Consider the following 27,024-nt stretch of genomic DNA (forward strand, 5'->3'; position numbering starts at 1 on the left):
TCAATTGTCCTTGTATCTATTTTTTAGTTATTAATCTCAGAACAGACTCGTACGGACAATTGCTATGGTAATAATCTTGATATGTAGCAGGGAAATTAGTAGCCAATTTATCGTTACCTTGTATAACTTGCACAGTTAGTGTATATCATTGTAATAGCCCTAACATATGTGATTTTTTAATTCGTAATCTGATGTAGAATGAATTACCCTAGGGAATATCGTTACGACCACGAGGCCCTTTACGACGACTCGTCGATGCGGTCATTGAAGTCTCCAGGAACGTCGCAACTGAGCGCTCATAACTGCTGGGAATTTCGACAAGCGTCACCTAGTCCCGTGTCACCGTTCAATTGTCCTCCGAAGTTAGACGGACTACTACGCGTGTTTATTATGCATCAGTTTGCTCGCGAATGTGGGAAATGCCGGGAAAATTGATGGTTTCTCCTCGTTTACACGCAAATCGCGATGGTTCATTGTACTCGCGTTCACTTTCGATTTCTCTATGTTTCTGTTTACATCGATGCTTTGATACGTGTCTTCCGCGACATCCGGCGCGGCGCGGCGCGGCGCGGCGTGCGAACACTGACGTTGATCGACATAATCAGAGAACGATTATCGTGTGAAATGATTTCTGTTGAATGCCGTGAGATCGAGGTGCAATTATTCCAACTAGGTAGTGTTGAGTCATTTTGTTTCGAGTCTCATAAAGGTATAATGTAATGTGCTCCTGTGGACATCGTATATCGCTGGCGATACAGTCAATCGAGAGTGTTTCCACTCGCGTCATCGAATCGGTAGTAAAATAAATATATGTACGAAAGAATCTTTTAGTGGCGAGCAATCTGGGCGTAACAACGTTCCGAAGACGAGAAAGTTTCCGTGAACGATCCCACTGCCGACGAGATCGATGAAATACGACCGCTTGCGTCCGCCGTTAAAAAATGCTCGCCGTTTCCATTATTCGTAATGAAACGTTCGACAAGAACAAGCAACTTTCATTTCGTTGTATCAATATTCATGGGACGCCGGGAGAGTTAATGATATTCACTTCATTAATTTAATTAAATCATACGTCGTAAACGACATTCCGACTGTAATTCTAATTTCTTCGGTGGAACGTTCAAAGTCGTGTATAATTTCTAGCGAGCATGACAAGGGTTAGGTTTACGTCGGGATTTCTCTGAATACCTACGCGCGCGACTCCAGCTTTACGGTGACATTCCAGACAGGAAAATTAATTTTTCTGTTTTCTAAAGGATTCTTACGAGGCATACCATTTTATATTATCGGTAATAATTTTGATTCCGTACATTGGAATATTTATTAGAGAAGAAAAAAAGACGAGCAGTTATTGATTCTTCTAGGTGTAAGTGTCCCCTTAACGTAACCGCAGGCATGCACTTCTTTCGCCTCTATGGGAGAACAAGGCACGATCACGCGAATCGACTGGCTTAATGGCGTTGCCGCTAATCGATCGGGCCGACTCGTTTAAGCCATGTTATCGTAGGAATGCGCGTAAAGGTGTGCGGGTTAGTACGACATTACCGGCATTACCGGTGAAACCGAGTAGGAGAAACCTTCCGCTCGTCCGCGTTCAATCTGCCCGTGTTTCCGCGAGTAATTGCGTTCTCCTAGTCGGTTACAAGGCCGACAGTACCGAGTTTACGAGCAGCGAATCTATTTGACGCATGATGGTCGTTATTTTTCCAAAACTAGAAATTGCCCTTGAGCGATCGCCGTTGCGGCGGTCAACGGACCACGTAAACCGACCGAAGCTGTTTTAATGGACTCTGTTAAACGCGACTAGTCGCGAAACATTTCATCCGCGACGTGGTGCCTTTAATAGGCTGCATTTCATTTGCATAAACGCGTTCCGTTCTCAGACTGTGTAATTTCCAAACATCTGCGGGGAAAGTGTCCCGAGGCATCTGTATCTCAGACCTGAACGGTCTGCAAACAATACTTCGTGCATTTAGATTTATGGACCTGCTGGTTCTGGAGGCCATTTCAATTGCCATTCCAGGAATGCGTTTGTCGACGTTCTTGATGATATCTTCACACGCTGCGTTTCAGTCTCTTCTTTGTATCACCTTGAAAAATTGCTCTTGGCTTTACGAAAATTTCCAAGTGCTACGTAAAACCACTGCTCCAAAGGTTAACAGAATTAGGCACCACAGGTTTAACGCTTTATCGATCCTCGCACGTCGAGTTGCGACAGTCCTATGGCAACTTCTATCCAACACAACTACCACTAACGACCAGCTACACAACTTCGTATACTTTACAATTATCGTTCAAACAGTGGTATTAACCCATTGGCATACATTGCCGGCACAGAGCCAGCCACGACGGCGAAGTCGTTTGTTACTTCACCGAACGACGCGGCTGTACATATCCCCCTCGTGCTGAGCTATGTCGAATAATACGAGAAAATGTTATACAGGTCGATTGCGGTTGCACTTCGGTAAATCCAACTGCAGTTGTTTGGGAAAAGTAGCTTTTCCTTCTAAAAAATCGTTGGTCTGTAAAAAAGCGAAGCGAAGCAGGCGTACACGCAAGAACAAAGTTGAAGAAGCGAACCGTTTCGAACGGTTTCTAAATGGCGGCCGTTAAAAACCGTATACGAAAGTACCGGTTCGCTTGCGCAGGTCATCGCGTTCGAAGGACACGAAGGGTCCATTCAAGGCATTCCTCTCAAACCTGGTCGCGAACCTCGGTTCTGTGAATTTTTCTGTGTCGTTGGTACGACATTTATAAAACGTTACTTCACTAATTACGATGGTATGAATGTTAATTAAGGGTGGTCTGCCTTGAATGAACGTTAACTAAACACAGTAGGGGTCAAGTTTACCCCTTTTATGTGGATTTTAAGTGGATTCCGCGAGTCCAGCATCCCACAGGTCCACGACTCCCCTCGATTGAAACATCGCTGGGAATCCGAGGACCACCGCAACGAAGAATGTCTTCAAGGCCGACGATACAGCTCGACAACAACGACGACAATCCCCCTCCACCCCCGCAGAGTGGGGAGAAAAATATTCTGACGCTCGTGCGTCTCGTTTTTGCCGTTGAAGAACCAGTCGTCCAGCGGCGAGAAGAGACAAGAGAACGCATTCCATTGCAAGGCTCGACGTCGGGCAAACAAGGACGATTCCTTTCCATCGATGCTCACGGTTTCCTAATTCGACTATGGAAACGTGCAATCCTGTTTCCCGATGCAGACGTCCTCCAGGAAGTCCGCAAACATCGATTTTTCATCGCTAGTCTGGAATTTGGGTCTTCGAAAGATCCGTAGGAGATTTTACTCTTAAATTTCGAGGCAAACGAGTTCGACAAGCCAGATTTGCGCGATTCGAGGGCACGTGGCACGCGTGCACGTGCTCGCGCGAACGCATTCTGTGGTCGTTGACTGGTCTTGGCTGGTTTTTATTCCTGTCCGCCTGGTGCCCGTTTAAGTGCAACTCGCGCACGCAATCGCTCCTTAAACGCATCTACGAAAAGCCCGCGGAAGAGAAGTCAGGATTCTAAGGGAAAATGCACGGAATTTTTTCGCGCTGGTTCTGTCCGCAACGAAACCCGCCAATAGTCGTTGCTTTTTGCGTTTTTCGCACGGCGTCGCTTTGCTGCATTTCTCCCTATTCGGCGCGCTTGTTCTCCGTTTTGGAATCGAGAGTACCGCTTTCGAAACTTCCGCTTCCCTGCTTGCTTCGACCTATTTTTATCGTTCCGTTAAACAAAAGTGCGATATAGAAAAGTTGAAAACAAGTTGCACTAACGACGGTACGACAATACTCTTATCGCGGGAAGACTGAATGCGTTATGGAGACAATAACTTCGGCGACTCGACTAATAGGAACCTGACTCGACTCTTTGAAGAATAATTGGAAAGTTCGTAGAGTTGTTGTACAATCTGTCGGTGGCTGTATTGAATGGCAGCGACTATGGTCGCGACTCGACATACTATTGTCCAGTTAACTGTTGCGTGTCTCCTTGAATACGGTTGACGGAAGTGCATTCGTTAGTATCGCTCCGGAATATTACATGACAAATAACGCAAAAAATGTTGCAACTAGATTGTTTTATCCGTCGTCTGCATTTTTCGTCGCTTTTAAATTCGTAATTCGACGTGCGGCTGTACTGTACGTTTTTGAGTACACGTGAAAAATAATGCCTGGAAAATGTTACGTGCCATCAGTGTTTGTTTTTGTTCCCAGAGTCGTAACAGTATTCTGACATCCTCGCCATAAATTTTCAGAAGACATACTCCGTCAACTTTGCACCGTCTTCATACTCCTTTCGCCTTTTGTTTCTGGGAAGGAGTCCCATTTATAAAATTATAAATTCTTCTCGTGTGCGCCTTTCTTCTCGCGTGGATTTTCGGCGCGGGACCGAGTGGCCTGATTTCGCCTCGCGACCAGATGGATTTATCGTCGAAATTGCGCGCATGTTGATGCACGAAAGGGAAAGAATTAACAGTTACGCCGACGATATTTTACCTTGAACGTACCACGCGATCTCTATTCCCCATTCGGTTACGTGTGAACGTTGGTTTAATGCACGGTTAATATTTAGGCGGATATGTTTAATGGCTCATAAAATGCTTTACCGCGCCTTACAGCCGGCTGCATTTCTCGTTTATGTTTCCAGCATTGGCAAATTACATATTCGCCTGCATCGACTTTGTATAAATATTCAGTCTTTGCGCGGCAAAAACTCGAAAAGGCCGACTCGCATAATTTGGGTCGCGAGCGTCCATCCCAGCCGACTTATCTCAAAGATCCCACTGTTTGCTTTCTTTGCATTGACTTTAACCCACTGTTGACTCAACTCCGTGAATTTTAATTTGCTAGAAATAAAAATTATTAGCCTCGACTACCTAGTTTCTCGAGTCGTTTCAAGTCTAGACAAAAAATTATAATGATACGTAGTACGATCACGCTGAATACAAAAAGGATCGTCAGAGTAAGTGGAAAGAAAAAGAAATGAAAATTTAATCTGTATGTGGGAAACGTGGAAGAGGAGCTGGAGCAATCTGATCGTTGAACTCGAGTTTTAGTCCAATTTTCTTTATTCAATTAGAAACGTATATTCTACAGGATTTAATAAACTTCTGTCCAGAGTTCTACTATTTGGCTTAGCATTCCGGTACTCGCAACCATGGAAAATAGACGACGTTTCGCAGGAAGATTTACCTTTCACGCTGTACAAACTGCAATAAAGATACATTTGCCGCGCTGACGAGTGTTCTTGGATAATTATAAACCATTCGTCACGGTAACATGTATTTAATACTTTTCATTATCCGTCATTAATTAAAAACGACGACTTTCTCTTGATTCCGACCGTTGCTATTTTTACATGGCACTCGGTGCCTTTACTGCCACACAAAACAGAATTATAACTGTGTTAACTTTGCGACAACCTTGACAATCTCTGTTTTACAGCGATAGACAAGTGATCATCCGTGAACCATCATACTAACAGCAAGACATTTTACTATCACTATTTTTAGAAACACTCACGTTCAATTTATTCATCCTGATTAGAAGCGATGTTATCATCTTAACGCTGTACTCCATAATACGATAACGCTACACAACATTCAACTTAAATCAAAACGTGTTGCTTCGAAAAGGACCACCACGAAGGCTTGAAACTTCAGGTAGAAGTATATATGTTTGATTTACCTCTCGTGCACGATACTGTTCCTCTTTCTTATTTGCCGAGGACGGATCTAACTCCTAATTTGAATAAATAAACATCCAAAACTCGTTTGCTTCCGCTAATATTAAACGGATAACGATGCTTGTCGGATGGACACGGGAAGATTAAGGTATCCGTGTTGAACAGTCCCCCCCGAGTACAAGTAGGCCCCCCTTCCTTCCAGGGGCCCGCTGAGAGGCCTCTGTGTGCACCTGTGCAGGTTGAGAGGTGTTGTGTTTTCACCTGGCAGTTCAACCTACAATCGCGAGCAAGAAGGTTCCGCAGCCGCGATCCTCTCGCGTTCCACGATCGATACGAGACCTCGCGATCCAACTGACTGGAAGATTCGTCCTTCGCGTCTTTTATCGGTCCTTCAACCTTATCGAACGGATCTGAGATGAGGACGAAATTCTTTTATCGAAACGAGAATAAATGAAGTTCGAACGCGCTTTGACTGGAAACAATGTGACTCGAAGAAAGTCGAGGTATATCGGCAGGATTGGAAATAAGGAAACTCCTGATTAGCTTCCAGAGAAAACAAGAAAGATTATTGGTCGAGCAGATATTGTTGAAACAATTATTGGAAGAAAGAGGTTCGAGTGACGGATATTCTACGTGAAAGATGTAGAAGTATACAAATTTATATTGATAATATAGAAATGATAGAAGATGACTGAGTTTCCTTGGACAAGAGCTACTCGATGACAGGGTCGATTCCAGAGCAGAGTCTACATGAAGAAGATTAATTGATTCGATTGGTGAAATCCTTCGTGGACAGTTTGTGGAAGATTACGTGCGAACAGTAGGTCGCAGAGACGTTCGACAAACATTTTCGTCGGTTATTGTTTTCCGCGACGCAAGATATGATACTGCACATGTAACTCGCCAGTGATTGTGGGAGAATCTTGATCCAGCCGGGGGATAATATTCGAGGAGGCCTGGTAGACAGACGTGATTGACAAGATATTCGTTTGCAAAGAGAGCTCGATCGTCAACAGTCAAGATGGACACTGTGCTGGAAAAGATGGGCAAGCTGAATCTGGTAACTAGATCATAATATAATTTGACTTTGCTCAACGTTACGTCCAGTTCGATCTGTTGAGAGTAAAAGGAGGAAAATATCGATGTACGCGCATCCGTAGAGTGCAATGTTGAATTGAATAGAACCTGTAATATGATTTTCAATTGTTGCTTAATATAATAAGCGATGATTGCTGAAATGACCAATGAGTTTGGTAACGTTGCACGATTAAACAGTTATACCGTAGTTACGCGAGAGTCATTACCGCCCGGTTTAACGAGCATCTCTATCAGATAGCGGACGGGAAAAAACTGCTGTGTATTGTGCAAACGCGTAACGAATGCACGGCGCCACGTGCGTGCGATGCAATCGTTTCCAGCGCCCTGTAATTTCACAGGGTACCGTTTTTTAAGTTCAATATCGCGACATGTTTCGGGAAACGTTTAACGCCTCGAGGAAAATGTGCGCGTATCAGAGATGAATTTAATTATAGACGGTAGACTGTGCAAACGTTTTGATTTAGGTCTTCTAATATACATACTTTATATTTTTAATTTTATATTCGTTACTGTTGGTTTATTTTCTCAAAAGAAACGAGAGTTAAACTAAAAATGAATTTCGTATCTGTTTCGCGGTTTATTAGTTTCCGTTTCTTAATTGAATCATTTGCGTCCATTCGCTTTATTTTCTTTAGATAAAATGTTCGAAGTAAGAGTTGAACCGTGTCAAAGAATTATACTTCCGCATCCGATTTATAATTAATTAGATTTCATTTAAAAAATTATTCAATTGCCCGCACGCGTATCTAAGCAATATTTACTTTCTAAAAAAATTGATAAATGTTATTATTAAGATCCCACGACTACTTTACGAATTTAATCATAAACATATACGTGCTCCTTTCGTGATTAACGAGTGAATCATATCTGGCGATTACATTCGTTTCGATTACTCGTGCTATTCATGGATCATCGTTATTAATTACTCAGTAATCGAAAACATCAATCACTGGCTCGATAGTATGGCGATCGTAATTATTAACCATTAATCAGATTACATTTTACATAACACTGGTACGGAACCGAGAACCAGAGTACTATCGAGACAAATGCCTCATCACGCGTTAGATCCAATCATTTCCTCACGCAAATAGAAAGTGCGTGTCGCGTCAAATAAATTAGCTGTCAACTCACTTCGCTACTACAAGATAGTCTTATTCGGTGGCATAGAGTTGGATAGTTGAGAAGAAACCAAATTAAGTAAATGAAATTTATGTTTAGAAATAAGCGATCGATGGTTTTGTTAAGAGAAATTAATCCACTCGCTGAGAGCATAATTAATTGAAGAACCTGAAAGAAATTTTATTGCAACGAAGCACCACTCGCAACGCATGACATCTTAAAACAAATTACATGTACACGCTGAATTTTTGCGCGTACACAAAAACCTCTCGCACGGGTGATCCTAATCGTAGACGCAGTTGCACACGTTTTCCGCGTGCGTTTTGGCTTACAATTAGACGCGACTCTGTTAGATTCGCTTAGCGATTACCACGTTACGATCGACTGGTTTGAACTCGCCTCGATCGTTTTCCTTTTTTTTCTGTGGATCGCCAGAGGCCTGCAAAGAGAGCCCAAAGCTTGGCCAACAACGGTCGTGGATCCTGCAGAGAACGGTCAGCCGCCTGCAGCGGCAGCTAAATTGCCATGAATTACCCTGGACGGAATTATGCGTGAACGCAACGTTGTCGTCGAGCGTAATTTTTGTTGGACGCGTTTCGAAAGCGATCTTACGTTAATGAGTAGAGGGGATTGAAGAGTCCAACGATCGCGGATGCATCGTGCTCCAAGAGGTTTAATCGTCCTTGGAACTGGTGATTTACCCGCGTAATTTCCTTTTTCTTTCTTGCGTTTATGGATGGAGATTATGGGAATTGAAACTGGGAAGAGAAATCCTTCGATATTCGAGCAGGTCTTTTATAGACAAACGAAAGCAACAGTGGAATGTTGGATATGCTAATTAAGACGAGAACTTAATAGGATCAGCCGTTGATAAGCGACTAAGTGCCGCACAGTATTTAAAGCTGACCAGTAAACGTGAAAATACCATCCCTTATAAGCGATAAGTTTCACCAACCACGAAAGGTTGGTGCCCATTGTTCGTCGATTTTTTCCTTCTACGACTGGCTTCCTGTTCGAGAATCGAAAAAGTTGGTTTTATCGCTCTTCCTGTTTCGCCGCCCACTTCATACCGCCCGTAACTCGAACAAGAAATTCGATATTATACATTCGTCTAATTGCAGGCAATAAAGTCTCTATATATACACCAGCAATCCCACGCAATTAAGGTAACGAGTCCCTTCACCGTTGTTTTCAGCCGCGGGGCAGATGAACTTGGATTCGTTTATGTTTACTCGAGAGACCTTTCTGTCCCGTTACACCGGTTATCATGGTCGCGCACGAATAACTACCTCCGAATCCTTGATTTTTAATTAACCCGCGCGAAATTCATCTAATTAACCGTAATTGAGGCTGCTAATCCTACCGCGGTTCGCGTTTTTTCCGTGATCGAACACCAGTCAGCGGAGAATTTGCATGCTTGGAGCAACGAAGGAAACATCAACGCTTTCGTCAAGGTACATTCCCCACCGCACGTAGGCGCGACTAATTATGAATTACACGGGAAGACGAAAAACCACGAGGAATCTGATGAACGGTTCCGCGCTCGAATCGTTGGCTGCGAGCATCGATTCGCATCCTGTGCACGTTCCAGTACAAAATACGAAATGAAAAGATTTCGATGAAAGAATCTTGAGACCGGGGAATAAATTGAAATAATTTTTAATTAATCACCCTCTGCCTTTAGCCCTCGAGCTATAGCTGTTCCTGATTAAGGCACATTTAAATTTCTATCAGAGGAGGGACTTTGAAAGTGATCCCAGCTGTTCCTTTGCGCGAAGATGGCGATCTGACAGTAATCGAGCACGGTGAAACGCTCGTGTAACAATGGCCCGACGAAAAATTGCTGATTTATCGGGGTCCCTCTTTTTCTCCCACTTTCTTTCGGACTCTGTGTTACTGTCCAGACAGGACTCTCACCGAAGGTATTCGCCGAGTGAAACTTTTTTCGGTGGCCCTTCTCTTATCGATGGCGAACGATCGATGCTTTCCAAATCGCGAATATTTTACGTCGTAGAAGAATAGACTCATCTCTGGTGTCGCTTTCTCTCCATTCGGTATGTGATCCCTCTCGAAATGGTCATTCATGAGGTCAGGTCAATTTTCGCTTCCATCTTTGGAAGAATGGCGATACGAATCGTGATTTCAACGGAATTATTGTTATAGAAAATATTTTCCGTATCGCGATGTTCGCGAGGACTTGTATCAGATGATTTGAATTCTGTGTCTTTCTCTCGATGTCCCGCATAAACAACGTGCGTGACGGTGGAAGTAAACATTCCTCTGTTTTCGTGGAAACGATAGGAGAAATTAGCATTCCAGAAACGGAGTTTCACATGTAAATACCACTCTCAAAAATATCGTAGTACGAATTCGTAAACACCGCGGGTTTTTCTTGGAGACCCGAATGGCTACACGCGTCCTTGCGTCGAATTCTGATGCCTCTCATCGAAACATTTGCTCTTGAAACGACCTTGAATTTTCATTTAAGAGAGAAACTATTCTGAAAATTATTCGAAATAAAAATTCAAGGATCGTAGGATCCGCTGCCATTTGCGACGCGACGCTAAGACTCGATGGTCGAAGTTATCATCGCTGTCACGTTGAATACGGTACGGTTTGCTTAAATTATTCCGCATGAAATGAATAATACCGATTTCCATATCTGCATTCGGAAAGAAATGTACATCACTTGTCGTAACTTGTCCAAACATGCATTAAACATTCTCGAAACGGCGAAGGTTAAAAAATGAAACACAAAACACCGGCGTGTGTTATGAAGCGAGAGATTAATTCCCGGTGGCCTTGAAATCTGTGTAAGAAAGTTTCGATTTCCTGTCTGAAACCAGTTCTACGTAAACAAGTTCCACGAATATTCGGTGGCTGAAGGAATGAATGATTCGGTGCATACGTTTAACCCTTTGCACTCCAGCGGCGATGAATGGAATAATTAAGACTGAGTAAGCATTCGTAGCATTGCCGTGAGACTAAAAATCGTTCATATTAAACAAAGGGTTAAAAGTCAGATGCACTCCATATTTAAGACTTGTTTAAAAAGGAACGTCCAAAAATATCTGCGCCAGTAGTGCATCGATCGTCGCAGCCGTTACAGTAGCACGACTCATCGACGTGGCTCGTTCTTCGTGTTTAACGAGCTCGTAAATCACCGAAACCGAAATTTTATCCTTCGTTGCAGCTGGAAATTGGTCCGAGGGTTTTCCAGAAGCCTTCGGTTGTTCTCGTCCCTCGATTTCACTGGTTGAACACGAAACGGCTGATCCAGCCAAGAACGACACGCTCGATAGACTCGATCTCGATCCAACGGAGCATCTCGAAGCGCGCGATCGATTTAAGATGGATCATCGCTCACGGCGGTGTGTCATTATGGTCGTTCATCGGGGACGAGCATCGCTACTGAATAACGATCGCGATTGCACCGAGTTGATATAGAGTACCTGATACTTTCTCTATTTTTTCATCGATTGATGCAGGAGGAATTCACTGTGCACTTTTATTTTATTCAACTAATATGTTACTTGCAACCTCTTTATATACGAAGAGGAATGACCATCGTTACAAAAATGAATGCCGATGAGATCTAGGTACATCACAATATCACCTTTCTATTCTGCTATATGTATACAGAGGATTGATCCTTCGTATCAATCATATAAATACATTTTCGTTTTGAAATAGTTGAACGTATCCTGGAGACTCGGCTCGAGAGTTCTGACCGTGACTTCTTCAGCATCGGCATAAATCGCGCGACTCTCTGGAATCGAGTTGCGCGTGCAGCTTACAGATTAGTCGACAAGCAGGTCTCATAATGCTTCTTCTTCCTCGAACCGCGACAATGCTCCTTCGTTCCCTTCGGTCGCTTCAATGAAACTTTAATTGCCAAGGAATCGCGCTAATTACGCGACAACGCGATCGTCGCAGCGACAAGGACGATAAAAGGCTCGTAACCCTATTAAGCAGTGGATTCTGTTCACCCGTTCTGGAAACGCATCAGGTCCGTCGTGTAGGTACATCGCTGCCTATCTGGGAACCTTCGCAATTAACATTCTCGAAAGATAAGCTAAAGCAAAATCACGGCTCATATATTAACGGTGATTTTAATTAATTCAAAAATCAGTGGTGCTCTTTGATCGAATCGACATGTGGCTGTAGTGTTAAAGCGATCGTTAACGAGTATGTCCTCGGTTGAATTCAAGGTATGTCAAAGTTGAATTGAAGTATACGTTTATCGTCGTTATTTTTGTATCATCGAGTGATGCACGAGGAAGTCTACGGCGACAAATCACGCGAGATCGTTTAACGTTGAGATTACCAGCGACGGGAAGTCGTGAAGAATAGCTACCGAAGGCGGATAACCGGTATCGTGAGATTCGACACGATGCTCGCTTTACTCCCTAGTCTGTTTCTATCTGGCTCGCGCAGGACTCTGGGAGTGCCGACCCCACGCACCTGAGCCGACTTACCTATGGAATCCTGCGATAGACTCGACTGGTAGCAACACTTTTCTTCAACGTATCGACTACCACGCACGTTGGTAGGGATATCCTCGACATTTTCTTAACCTGTAGCGTAGAAACTAAAAAAAATGTTCAACATTAAGTTCGAACAGAACAGTCATAGCCAACATCTACTCAAGTATAAATCAATCGCTTCTCGATGAAACGTTTCACTCCTCGCGATCGAAATTAGAATCTCAAGTTTTCCTTCAAAGGTTAATGTCATAATTGCACGCGTGATCAATAATTACGAGGAATGCTTCGACTGGCTGCTTTCTAAAGCCGCGAGAAGCGGGACGAGATCAACGTAACCGCGAGATAAACTTCTGATAATCTAGTCGCTTTTAACGAACGTCTCGTTAATCAGTGTAATCTTGCAAGTGATATCGATACGGAACTTATGGAGTCTAGAGATCGTGGGCGACTTTTCCGTTCCGTGTGATAAATAGGCGAAACTGCGTTGGGTTTCTTTCGGATTCTTCCTTCAATTATGGTTCTTATTACAAACAGGATAATCGACAAAAATAATTGTCCTGTTATTTTGATGTTCAAGTCCCCTAAAACATACTTATATTTTCAGTTCTTTGTAAGAGCTTCGTCTTCAAAATTCCATAGCAAAACGGAAACCACGGTGACCACATAACCGTAGCAGGAAGTACGAAGTTTGAAAGTTCTTTTCCTTCTAGCCAGTAATTATATCGAGCGCGAAGGCAATTCTAAGTCTGGGTGCTGAGTGACACACATTCTGCTACTATGTGGCTAACTGTACATTATTGGACTCACGTAAACGCTTCCTTTTGTACTCCAGGTTCCTTCCTACCGACGTTTTATTCCACGTTTCAGATTCATTTCGCGTAGAATACTTTCCCTTCTGTTTCCACATACATTTTTCCGCAACGTTACCATTAGCATTCTCTCATTACTAACACTGGTTCGTTAAGATATTCAAACGATGCGATACACCCATCGACGTATAATTAAAATTCTAACGATTATCCAAGGAGCAACGAATAAAGAACAGCCTGTCTTTTCTTCGTTACTCGAAACTTTTACCTCGACAAGAATTTTGTCCATTTCAGCCCGAGGTTGTCGCCCTCGTTTCTGCGCGTCTGGGCTTGATTTCCACGCGATCCGTGCAAAACGAAACTCGAAAGTTCACCCGTGGCCCGCGGAGGCCTCGTTTCGTGCGCCCTGAGGAACTTCCCGACAGAGTCTGCGCTTTCGAGGCGCCTTTATCAAGAATAAGATCCAGCACTCGGAGAAAATTCTACTCGTTCGAGATCTCTCGTGTCCCGAGGGCTAACGAAGCGCAGAATTAATTACTTCGTTCACCACGCGTCCTCTTCTCGAGTGGATAACGAGATCCTGAATTGTTTACACTCCGAGTAGATAAAGATGGCGGTTTGCTGCTCGAATTCAAAGCAGACGACAGTTTGGGAATCACTGGTCCGTCGGTGTTTACAGTTGCGAATCTGCAGCGCGTGACATTCAAGTCGCGACTCGATGCCTCGCGAAGAAGCGATTTACGTGGATCGTATCGTCGCGGTGTTGGAAATTTTATTTACAAGCGTGTCTTGAGATTCGTTGAACGATTTGTTGCCATCGAGGAAGTCCGGATCGATTAGTACACAGAGCAGAAGTCTTCCAGAATCGAGCATCCTGCAGGTTAGTTTGCCGATCCACGTTTCCTCTACTGCTTTCCGTGCTTGGCTGCGTCTAGGGTTACCGACCGTGGCTTTTCGATACATTCGCACTTTTTAAAGTTGAAAAACTTACTCTTACTTTACTCTTATCTTCTACGTATGGATGTCGAGTCAATTCTTTTCGAAAATTAAAAATATCAGACGTTACGAAACTCATTGTTTACAATTTCAAGTTCCAAGCCACGTGTCCTCTTTTCTTTCGAATCAGGAGTGGCACCAGTCGAGGTGAACTCGAGTAACGAGAAAGAAACGACGCGACCAACGTCGCAGCAATTTTGATAATGGAACGATCGCAATTTTCCATGAGAGGTTCCACGAGAGGTTCCACGAGAGGTTTCGCTCGAAGGGAGGAGAATTTCACGAAAGCTGGTAATGTCGCGCGTCACGATATCCACGCGATCGCTCGACCACCGCGAATGTCTTATATCCTCACGAACGACAGAATTACGTGTGTACGACATTCTGGTTACACGAGGGCCGAGCTAACGGCTCATGGAAGGTTGCAATTACCCTCGGGCTAACGTTGCTTCACGGGATAAGGGGACGACGTCGGCTTCGCGATAGCAACCCACGTGGAGACGTCCGTCATCGTGTCAGGTCTCGCAAAAGGTCTGGCAAGGTGTCATACGTGACACGGTTACAAGGGAAACGGGGTTAACTCTAGCAGACAAGCGTTTATTTTTCTGACCGAAGAATATTGAGCAAAGCGAATAGTTCGGCTACTTTCCATCGTGCTGAGCCGCGAAAGGGTTAATCCTCGAGTTTCCCCGTTGATTCGTGCTTTCTAAGAGAAAGGTGTAAAGCATGGGTCGTTCATATTCGCCGATTAACACCGCCATGAAAAGGCGACAACAAGGAGGTCCGTCGGTACCATAAATTTCCACGTCGTCGTGGAAAGTGGCGAATGGAATTTCTCGTGGCTGCTCGAAGCCGATTTTTCTCCGGCATCGATATGCGATAAAATGGGCGTGTAACGAGCCTGCTTCGTTGTTAAGGGAGAGTAGACATTTGCAAATTAAAACCGCGCCTCAAATATCTTCGTCAATATTTTCGCGAGTGCCAGAGTTTTGTTAAGTTCTGCGGTTGACACAGCGATACGCCGCGACAAGCACGTGATAGATAATAAGTTGACAGGCATGTGTCGGGAACGATCCCAGCCACCGAAAACATTGACAAATCGAATCGTCGTTGGTTCTTATCTTACATCAAGGAGACACGCGTACCTAATCGAATTGACCGTGATAACGCAATATGTAATAATGGGAATCAAAATTTAAGACTGATAGAAACGTACGAAGAATAAATTGCTAAGAAATTGCATAGACTGTATACATGATGGGAGTTGATGCGTTCTACCGAGTGATAAGAACGATACTAAAGATAACTTTGCTTTGATTAATCAAACAGCAAACCTACATACGTAATACACGATGATACATTCCAGTTTGAAACCCATTTTCCTAATGATTCCAATTTTTCTCCCCGTATTTTTTCTGGCCTTGGATCATCTACCGCGCTGTTGGACGCGAGACTCGGCAGTTTTGTACCCACTGGCATATCGCATCTGTCGTTTATCAATTACCTTCGTCGGAGGAGGTCGTAACGATATGCATAGCGACGCGATAGCTCGCGAGCAGAAATTACCTCAATTCTCTGTTTTTTTTTTCTTCTGCGCGGCTGATAAGAAATTGGACGACACGATAAGAGGTAGCGTGGTCGGCTCGACCTCGTTGTCAGCTCGAGCCTACGTAGCTCTTCAGCCAAGAGGCAGTCTCGCCGGCTCGCGTCGCACGCTCGCTGGCTCCGCTCGACTCGGGACGTGCAAAAGTGAAATTCGTGAGTAATTGCCGGGACGATTACGATCAGGATCGTGCTGGCGCCTCGGGCCACTCTTTCACCGTGTCCAACGCGAGAAAAAAAGTTGAATAGCTGGCCATGTCTTCCCCTGGTCATCACGAGGACATCGAGTCCTGTCCAGAGACGGAGAAGGGGACGTCGTGGTTCTTCGGTGTAGGTGACCTAGCCACTTCGATTTCGTTCGTTCGTTTGAGAATGTTTTGACGAAGTCTCTCCTGAATGAATAATTTTTTTTCTACGCATTTGGAGTACGTGATACAAACGTGCATTATGGGGTCACGAAGGTCGCGAAGGAATACGAGGAGACACGAAGTGTTGTTGTGTAAACTGTGACTAATGTATACTGTATACGTCGGGTTAGGTTTGTCTTTAATTGCTAAGACTGTATACATGATGGGAATTGATGCGTAATTAGGGAAGAGTCAAACGAAATTCCGAGGTCGCGAACGCAATTATCAGGTGTCGATACTGTATTGTTAAATAAGCATGACTCGACGTTTGTTGTATAATCAGTAGTATGCCACGAATCGAGACAAAGGTTTGGCTATAAACCGAGTGGATTTTTTCTGGATGAAACAATCTTCAGGATTTACACCGACAACAAACACTTGATCCTAATAAAAGCTTCAGAAGTACCCGTACGTCAAATGTATATCTCTAAATATATCTGTGATTCCAATCATAAGGAGAACAACGCGATCTCTGGAAAGTGACTTCGGTGATCTTTAGTTGACCGCCGTTGACGCGATGTCGGGTCAAACGGCGTTCTAAAGATGTCCAGACGATGTCGAGGAGATTCATGGATTCCATGAACGCCAGACGGCGGTTCGTTAATTAAGGATTTCTTTGGAAGAGCCGTTTGCCTCGTAAAATGTGTCGCGCCACAGTTTTGCGTTCCATAAAGCAGCACATTTGTTTCCAGAAATTAGTCCTTCACGATGACCTCGTGATGCAAACACTGAAGCATGAACTATTACACAAATCGAGGCCACTTTACTTTTCAAAAAACAATTGTCGATGCAATTCTAAACACTTTGACTTCGCGTTGGAACGTAGTTAGATCGCTATCGTTTATTGATTTATTTTTAATCCGAGTGCAAAGATAACTGCTAACAGTTTATTGACTCGAGCATGACCCACATTTTCGGTTACAGTCACTAAATTCATCGTTTCAGTTAGACAAGGACATTGAACTTCTTCGTAACGGATGACAAGGCAGGTCAGCGTTACGACATCGTCGCGTAAAAGCTGCGTTACGTTCGCAGCTCCGTAACAAGTTATCTTACCTGTTCGTTTAACAACGTTCCAGCGTAAGAATTCATATTGGACAAAGGCGAGTGAAAGCAAACGCGGCTTTTTCCTCTTGAAAGCGCGCGTTTCCGTGATGAAAACGCGGAGGATTTCCGGGACTCGAGTTTCTACGTATGGTGTTTCACGTTAGCCAGTGAAGTTATCGAATAATAATACAAATTAATTTCGTTAATCTTTTCCGCGTAAAATTATCGTCAATTATGAAACGAGATATCTAATTGTACCGAACAAATTTAAATTAGCAAGAACATCTCGATTCTCGTTTCGTCAAACTGCTCGCTGCGACGATGTATTGGGTGGTCTGTACAGGGTGGCACCAATTTTAGCTGTAAGGTATGCTTGACTCTCCGAAACGAAGTAATTTGGATGTTCATCAATTTACAGAGGATTCCGACCTGTCCTGTGAAGAGTCCACAGCCCCTGAAGGAATTCGTGGGTCGCTGCCAGACGATGCCATCGCGAGTGAAAAAGTCCTTCTGCGGTTGCCTCCAGGTAAGAGCCAGAATTATCTTAATTATCAGCCTCCTCTGAGTAAGCGAGCCACCGAAGCAATTACAAGTTACCATGTAATTTGCCTCGAGTCACTTCCCCGCTTATCAGCTACTTCTACACTAAACTGCGCGTCCTTTCTCAATTTCATCCTCAATCAAATTTGCACGCTTGATCGATAGCAGATTCGTCTCTGGTCACTGGAGGCGTTTCACTGGTAATAAAATGCTCTTTACGTCCCAATCCTGTTTAGGAGAAACAATTTTTCACGTAAAAAAACATTGACAGATTAGACGGCTCGCAATTGGCGAAAATCGATTCCGCTTTTTCTTGAAACCGCGCCTCGCGATTCCGCATTCTCTCTAGGAATTCGTGGGCGCCGCAAGAGAACGTCGACTGATTACGCGCGCGACTTCTACGAAGCCGATTGTCTATTGGGACGTTTCTGTGCGTAGACGTGGCTAATTTGGTACGAACACTGATGAAATTTCCGACATTTTAGCGACAATGGTCGTCGTGAGGTCGCTCGCGTTTCCCTCTTGAAGGGATGACTACGCATTAAACCATTGCGCCCGGTACACACCCAGAAATGCAAAGCATTCTTTGCGCTGACTCGAATGACATCTGCAATGCAAAGTGACGCGCCACGGTGCACTCCCAGAGTGTCGACGTGCCCGACACGCAGAGATTATTGGACCTTTTAGATCCTGAAAGGGATCGTCTTGACTGCTGATGGCAAATCAAGAATCCTCTGCGTGCCAACGTGCGTTCGGTCCACGATTCTTAAAATACTCCATTACTCCAATTGGCTCGCTCGACACTAACAACAAAACAGGGACAGGGGGAGGATAGACAACGAAGCTTCGCTTTTCATAGCCAATTTATCATTTAACACCTTCGTACGAGAATCGACCGTTACAATCATAACTGTCTCGGAGCAAACGACCATTGCTGTCTTAAAGTTGTTTCGTTGGCTTTCGGTTCGTGATCTCTCTCGGCGATGGGACGCTGGAAAACAAAACCTGGCGCGGAAATAAATTTCCATATGCATAATGATAAACACGCCGTTGCCGTTTACCTCGTTACTTTCTTCATCTCGTCTACCTCGAAAGATACCAGACTGCATAAATCAACGGAGCTAGAATCGCGATAAGACGTTCGGAGAGAGGCGATTCGGAATCGTATCGAAAGTGTTGCAGATTGAGTCATTAATCGAGCTTCCGGTTGCCAGTCCGCGTTCGCAATTATAGCGTGCGAGAGGATTATAAATCAGCTCGAAATCTTCGAAATCTTCCGAAGCAGAAACACATCGGAAGTGGCGTTAGGTACTGGCACGATTGGAACTAACGTTCCATTATAATCAAATTAAAGATTTCCTTCGGTGTTGTTAAATTATGGATGATTCGATTATTTCGACTGCAAGGTATCAATTGTAATACTCGATGAAAGGTGCTTAAATCCAAAACTGACTATTTCGCTCTATTACTCTTGGAACTGGTAGCCGTGAAAGTACATTGTTTCTTGTTCTATCTCTTGCTATCTCGTTGATTAATATCTTGGACAAGATAATGGATGGGCAGTGCGTGCCATCGTGGCAAGAGAGGTGTGTTTCTCGAGATGTCATTGTCGATTCTTCTTTAGCCAAACCAGTCGTTGGTGGCGCGATGCTCGACCTTCATTTATTACTACTTTCTTGCTTGCATAGGATTATCCTGCGGGAGCATTCCTGTATAATCTTCTTTGAAAGAAGAATTCTTCGTCTCGACTCGCGAAACGAGTACTTACGAATATAATTGTTGTAATTTTTATATGCAATTTCGTTCCTAAAACATGGAAACGTAGAGCCACTGATCTACTTTTGTCAAGTCTAATAATATCCCTCGTTATTGAGGCATTAAAATTCCCAAGGAAATCGCACGAGCTTGCAATTCAAACATTCGAAAACGAATTTTCCTTGGCTCGTTCGACCGGTAAAGAAAATTACTTGGAAAACTACTCGACAAGACGTCGATATCGCTTCTATCGGTGGGAGAAGATAAGGCTCGCACAGGTTTCGCGACGAATGACTCTGGTAACGTCACTGGCGTCGTAAAACTGACAATAAAGCTATCCAATAAATTGTCGCGCGGCAGTTTCCGCCCCGAAATCGAGGCAATAGATTTCCCCGAGTCCGTTAATCGATAAATTATTCAGCGACCATCGTCTGTTCCACGGAAAAGTTGGGATTCGACAACGTCCAATAGTTGCACTGTCACGGGTCGGTGCATCTTCTTCATACAAATTGTCTGACCATCCAGGGTCTTTGACTGCGTGACCCGAACGGGGGGACACAGACGTCTGGGGCAATAAGAAAAAGCTAATGTCATCGTTCGGGGAGGTTCGCGAACTTGACCTTTCACGCTTGATACTTGAATCGTAATGTAGAAAGAATTTCATGTAATTAACGATCGAAGAGACGAGGGTTTCTTTCATTTGAAAATTTTATCGAGATGCTTCGGAGCATCTGTAGTCCAAGAACCTACGAAATCTCGATTTGTCCCACTGCTGTAATGCTCGCCGCGAACGCGTTCGCTGGTTCACTTGAAACTGTCAACTCCTCGCGCAGAGGGGTCTCCAGGACCCGCACCAAAGACCCGTCATTAAGGAATGAAAATACCAACATGAAAATACCAACTTTTGTGATTAAATGATATCTCACATCGCATGAATCGGACTATTTTTAATGAAATTTCGTGAAAAATCTGATTGCATAATTGAAAAGTTATTTCGTTAAGAATAGTCCGATTTACGCAACGTGAGATATCATTTTCATCGGGAGAACACCAAGAATTCGATGGCACCACGTTCACGTTGATACGATGAAGTAATAAGGAATTCGATTTTATGAAAAATTGATGAGTCGATCGCCTTTTCGATTCTAACGAACGAACGCGTTACAGCAGTGAGATCCCACCTTTATGACACGACACAGTGGTTAGCCACCGCAGGTAATTAACGTTAAACGCAACAGCGGCGACGATGATTGGTGGCAGCTAATTAAACGCGAAACGCGAATCCTCCTATCGCGGAGAAACGTTTCCCATTCACATCTTGCGAAACAATAAGCGTTTGTTTCGATTTTTATCGACGTTCATCGCTTAATTTTCAAGCTCCGTTCGTTGAACGCTGTTATTGGGGGGATATCCACTCAGCATCCCAGTCGTGATCAGTCTGGCCGATAATGGGAACGCGGATGCTGCTGACGGGTGATAAATCCGCTCGCAATTCGCGTCCCGATTTCGGAATAGACGTCTCGGTCGAGAGGTCCATTCTCTTGTTAAAAGCAAGCAGGAAACCGAGAACCATCGAGCACTCGACTCGTTTGATGCTTCTCGTTTTCACCCAGGCTCTTCGACTGCCGCCTGACACCTTCGACAGGACCGAGACATCGAGATATTTCTACTTCTACTTCTCGTTCAGGAGTTCCTCTGTCGTAGTCAACCTAGATTCGTGACTTCAAAGGCTCTGGTTTGTTTCAAATTATTTTATTGCTCTTTTATTAAGACGATTCGAAAGAAAATACACAATTATCTCGTGGGGAATATACAACGTCCAGCTATTGCTGTTTCGCAATCGTTACGAGCAATAAACAGGCTGTGATCAATCAATGCTGTACAAAACGATTTTGAGGAGTATTTATTACCATCGTTAAATGTGGGCCGCGATGGAGTCGATGATCCTTGCGACCGTTGATCGTGATTCGATCTATCCACGCGAAATCCAACCGTGGAAGATCGATGATCCGCGGAACGGACAATCAAAGCTCGATCGCGGGGTAGTACTCTGAAGTTGACTCGATCGAAGGCTAAGAAACGTTGCTTTCCATCGATTATCTTCATGGGAGTAATAATAGGCAAATTGGTCCAGCGACAGTGAAAAATGGTCTCCGCAACGGACGATCCTGGAGCGTTTATCAGCGTTGATAATATCGCGAAAGAGGCACCAGCGCGCATTGATTATCCAGTACTTCGAAGCGCAATCTTGAGTTTGATTAATTCATTTACGACTGAGTTTGCACTGAACAATGACCCAGATGGCGAAATCTTCACGCTACGGATTTATTCAAAGGATCCATTTCGAATCAAGGGTTGTTCTCACCCCTTGAAAAATCCACCTCTAGAGATCGTACGCACACCGATCTCCGCAACTCCTTTCAACCGTTCCCCTCCATTCAGTCGAAGACCGAATTTTCGCGTCTCGCAAGGAACACCAGTGTCGTTCCAAGCGACTGGTCGCGAAAAAAGTCCCGTCTGCTTCCTCGAGGAACCCGGCGTTCCCATCCAGTCGTCCTTGAGGGAATCCTGTGACCCGCGGATTCCATAACCCCGGGTCGGCGCTTCCTCAGCGCCGCAGGGCGTGTCTCGGCGTGGAAAGGGAGAGCATAATCGTATTTCCAGCATCCTTGGGAATTCTGCAGCTCTTTTTTTACCCGTTGTGGATCCGTCGAACGAGAGATCCACCATCGATGGAATGCACCGTAGAAGGCGAGCCAGAGCCGCGGCGGTGGAAAGTCTCAAAACGATCGGTATCGTGCGTGACTCACGGTGCACGCTCGTTCTTTTTCAATGTTTCAGCGGCGACGCTTTCAATTATCGACGATGCTGGAATTTCTACACGCCGTTCATCCATGTTATCGGAAGCGTAAGAAGTCGATGGAAACGCTCGCGCTTTTTCCATGGGGAGCCAACGAACCGCGCGGAGGTCTCTCGGGTTTCCATGCCTCCGCGTCGTTCGGTCAGACATTTTGGATTCTTCGGCGAACATTATCGCTCTTCCTCCTCGTCGGTGAAGCTATCGACTCTTTCGACCGATAATGGAGAAGATCCAATCGTGTAGCAGGATCAGGAAAAATTTCTTAATAGAGGATCAATGTATTCCGTGGATTCGGTCGCTTGCAACGTCGATCCAAGCCAGTCGCATTCCTCCGTGTTGACTGGCGTTTTGTTCTCACGATTTCCATGAAGAAGCAAGAGTTTCATCAATTAACTTGAACGATGAAAGAGACGAGAAAGGGTTGCAAACTAAAAAATAGAGTTAGATAAACACACCGCTCGTCCGTTCCGTGAAATTCTAGTCCCGTTTCGAATTCCAGAGGCTTTCGAGCATTTTCGAGTGGAATACCCTCGCCAACTTTGGTCTTGCAGCTCGACCATAACCCTCGCAACACTTGTGAATTTTACGACATTCAAATTACCCCTCTAAGTAACCCCGTGCAACGGGAGAGTTTAGATCGGCGCTCGGCGATGGCTGTAACCATAGCACGTTTCGAAACGATGGAAAGCAGAGCCATTTGTCCCGGCGGTGTGCAAGCAGCTCGTAAAGAAGAAAGGAGCTTGACAAGAAACTTTGTTCCTGGTATCGGTTCGAGGCCGATCCTCGAGAAGAAACGAAAAAATTATGCTAATGCCCCTCGAGTTGTACGCGATCACGTTCCAAGGAGTTTCTTGCGAGGAACCACTTGGTTGGTTTATTGCTAAGCCGACGCTTCCGAAGAAGCCGTATGTGGCGGCTCGATTGCCAGCGTTGTTTCCCATCCATCCATCTGTTCCACTGGTATCGCGAAGCCTTTGCAATTTCTTCGGGACGCAGAACAGATCGCGACCATAATGACTTTCTTTGGCGAGCTGGATTGCTTCTAGGCGCCTCGAACGCGATCCGAACTCGATCTCTGCGTCGTTCTTTATCGATTCGCGGAGGTATATTATTCGTAAAGCAATCTATTCTACTTAACGAAATGATTGGTACCGTTGCTGATAAAATATTTCAAGAGCAACGCGCAAGAGAAGCGGGACAATCTGAATTACAGTTCAACCTATGTGAAATTCATTTCGGAAATGAAACTTCAAGGAAATACGAAACAGAAAACGATTGTTTGAAGTTCAGGAAGTAGATAGATTCTACGCAGACTGAAACCCACAAGGAAGTTGTCATCCACGCGTTCGTGACACGATCGAGTATAATATTTCGCTTTCGTTCCAAGTTGACTGGCATTAATCGCATCGCGTGCGGCCATTGAACGCCGTCGCTGCATTAAATCGGATCGCTTTATGCAGTTATAACGTCGCTTCTCCGGTCCTAGCACGGATTACAGCTAACCATCGTGGGCAGCGTGGAAGAAAAACTGCGTTTATGAAAACCCAACACCCGAACGCCGCGCTTATTCACGACCGTTTGTATCACGTGCAGTATCGAGCTATATTTCGTAATCATCCCTATGGGTTGGCTGGCTAGTAGATTTTATTATGTGCGGACGTTGAACGCGTGATCTTAGGTAACGAACGTACTTTAAACCTGGGGTCTCGTTGATTTCTGATTTTTTAACGATCGATCAAGCGAGCCATGAGAAATCACTGGATCAGAATTCCGCGAGATCTCGAGTACCATGAAACCTGTTCTGATGTAATTTGCCACTAACATTTTTTATCATTGTGTATGCGTCGAAATATTACAGAGACGTGTCTGAAGAAAAGATCTGTTTTTTTCCGAATTTTTTCATTTCTGTTTCGAGAGTACAGTATCGTCGACTCGCGTGGAGCGTTCATCGTCGTATTCACGCGAAAGGTTCGGTATGCCTCCAAGGAAGATTCTTTCCAGGATACAGTAAAATCCGCATTTTCAGTGAAAATATTCAGGATTTATTCATCGCTGCTTCGCTAGCTGGGTTCCCGCCACGCGGAACCATAAAACGTTCGATTAATTAGTCGGGTCGACGATAAATTCGTTGGGTCCTCAGCGGAAAAATTCTAGACGACGAATCATTAGGGTTCCTCGCCGTAAAAAAAGATTAATAAACACGGTCCCCGGGGGACGCAGTATTTTCCCGCCCGTTCCCAGGCTAGCGACCATAAATCTAGTCACGTGCGAACGGCGTATGAATCGTCGCCTAAAGCCGTGAAACCCTACTGCTTCCCAACAGGTATGACGTCGGTGTGTGGGTGTGTCTTCGAAAAAATGTATAATAAATCGATGAAAAGACTTCATTTGCTATGGAGTTTCCATCGCTTGGAGATATTTCACTAAATATTCTCGTGCCATTTGCTATTACCCATACGAACCACCCACAGGGTACAAGAAACGATCAACTTTAAAAATTGCAAGCTGAATAGAAATTTAAGTGCTTCGGAATGCCCAATAATTGTGTAATTTATTCACAGAGGAACGGAGTAAAATTATCTTCGTTACAGTCTCGAACAAAGCACCCTTCGAAACGTTAAATCGCGATGAAATTGAAATTCCATTCGTTCGTAATAATACTTTCATATTTGAACACTGTAACCCGCGTAGAAAATATTTGTTATCGATGAATCTGACGACCAGTTCGATTCATTATTTCGATCCAATGCAATCTACGAGTTTCCTTGCAGTATCGACGTAGACCCCCGTTAGTTCGAAAAGTGTGTCGTAGCCTCTTCCAAGTATTCCGCGATCCTAAAGTAGGTTGGGAATCACTGCCCTAACCCACGCGCGTTATTTCCGCGATTATTTGGCGCGAGATCTGTTCGCGTTATTTACGCGAGGCGTTCGTCACGCAGGATAGACTTTCGTCGTCCGAGGAACGTGCGGCCGTCGAGATTCCACGTGAAACGCTGCGAGTCCAGCCTCCAACCGGCTGACCTCCTTTGCCTTTTTTCCATTTCGAACTCACGTGCGCGTACAGGCAGCCCGTGTCGCGTGTCACGCTTTATCGCGTCTCCTCCTGTTTCGCGTTCACGTGCTGGTCCCGCGCGCGAATGAGCTATCGCCTCGCTGCGTGGAAAGCGCTGCTGCGAACTGCCCCACGATCGTCAGACGTACCAAAAAGGGGCTCGAGATGAGTCTTCCTCTTTCCAATATATTTCTGTCTCGAATTTATTTGACGAACATCGAAGGTCGAATGTCACGAAGGAAATTCGAAAGTGGAAATCAGAAAGTAGACGAAAGTAGTAGAGGTTCGAAATTTGCGACAGAACCGCGTGCCTTTAGAACTCCTGTCTCTGACAGAAGGATGGGACGTCGAGGTTCGATATCTCCGGAGACCCTCATCTGTCCGATAAACCCAGTGTACATACTCACTTTATGGATCTGTCTCCGAGATTGCATTTCTCTGTCACGAGTGCATGTCAACAGAAGATTACCGTCAGTCAATATCTCCTCGGTCGTTCGCTTCGATGACTATCCGCGACACGGTTTGCCCTATCGTCTCGTGATAAAACTATCGTTTCTCTCGACTCTCTTCTATCACAGTGCTCAAAATTCTCGCGATTTTTCCTACGATGTCCTCCTAGTAATGTCTTTCTAATAAAATAAATGAACGTCCAAGTGGACATCAAAGTGGAACGCGTTTGGCAGCGGGGAAGATGCTCCTCGCGGAGTCTGGGCTCCCGCTGCAACGCGGACAATAAATACTTCAGGTGCCGTAGACTCTCGCAGGCGTAGGATGATGTTTGCGAAGAATAAATCGACGGGCCAGGTACGCGAATAGGTAATTTCCTAGTCACGTGTGAAAGTACCTTAGGAATCCAGTGCCTGAGCCGGTCCCCTGACCTTTGCTGCCGTTGGTTCTTGACTGCTCGGGCGAAAGAGGCACGAGAGTATGGTACAGTGGCCGATGTTAATGGTTCTCTTTTCGGGGATCGCGAATACAGGACGAACTTGAACGGTTGGCGTGGCATGAACGTGACATGGGTGTCCCGATCAACTTCGAAAGCGTGGCGCCCTTGTTTGTACCTACGGAAGGAGGACATCCAAAGTAGGGTGACGTGGTTTGATCAATAACAGCACGTTCGTTTCCTCTGCATATTTTTATTTTATCTTCGTTGAATTTATATGGAGAGTTTAAAGTTTATAAACGAAGATTGAAAGTTGGACGTGCCTTTGCGAAGAAGGATCATGTATCTTTCTTATATGTTCCATTTTTTTTTTTTTTACATGTGGCGAATTAAGACTGTAAGACACTGATTTTGGTTGTATAGTGTCGGGAGTGAATTTGGATTTCCATGTCCGTCGATTGCGCGCACTGTACGCATGTAAAGTTGGTTCACCGGCGGCATCTCGACGACCGACTCCACGATTTAATGCCGAGACTCGTCTTCAATAAGGTCAAGACCTGGTTACATACCCTCGATCGTCTTCGTTCTCAATCGGTTTTCACGGAAACTTAAGAATGTCGGCTGGACGCAAAGGAATCTTTTAAACTAGGAAGTTCTTTTTAACATTAATGCACTTTCATC

General features: G+C 44.6%; 1 protein-coding gene across 6 annotated transcripts in view; it reads left to right on the plus strand.

The window, feature by feature from the left end:
* Positions 1-27,024, plus strand: part of LOC128873683 (disheveled-associated activator of morphogenesis 1) — a 60,933-nt gene that overhangs the window by 27,950 nt on the left and 5,959 nt on the right. For 2 of the 6 annotated variants that reach the window (XM_054117411.1, XM_054117413.1), the window contains exon 2: positions 17,672-17,779. In XM_054117411.1, the coding sequence (XP_053973386.1) occupies positions 17,738-17,779 (42 nt within the window). In that variant the 5' untranslated portion in view covers positions 17,672-17,737. Of the gene's footprint in view, positions 1-6,721; positions 6,746-13,975; positions 14,082-15,643; positions 16,134-17,671; positions 17,780-27,024 lie in introns of those variants that run through there. The other 4 variants (XM_054117410.1, XM_054117412.1, XM_054117408.1 and 1 more) reach the window with 4 other exon arrangements.

Source organism: Hylaeus volcanicus, chromosome 3 (assembly GCF_026283585.1).
Source record: "Hylaeus volcanicus isolate JK05 chromosome 3, UHH_iyHylVolc1.0_haploid, whole genome shotgun sequence".
NCBI classification, from domain to species: Eukaryota; Metazoa; Arthropoda; class Insecta; order Hymenoptera; family Colletidae; genus Hylaeus; species Hylaeus volcanicus.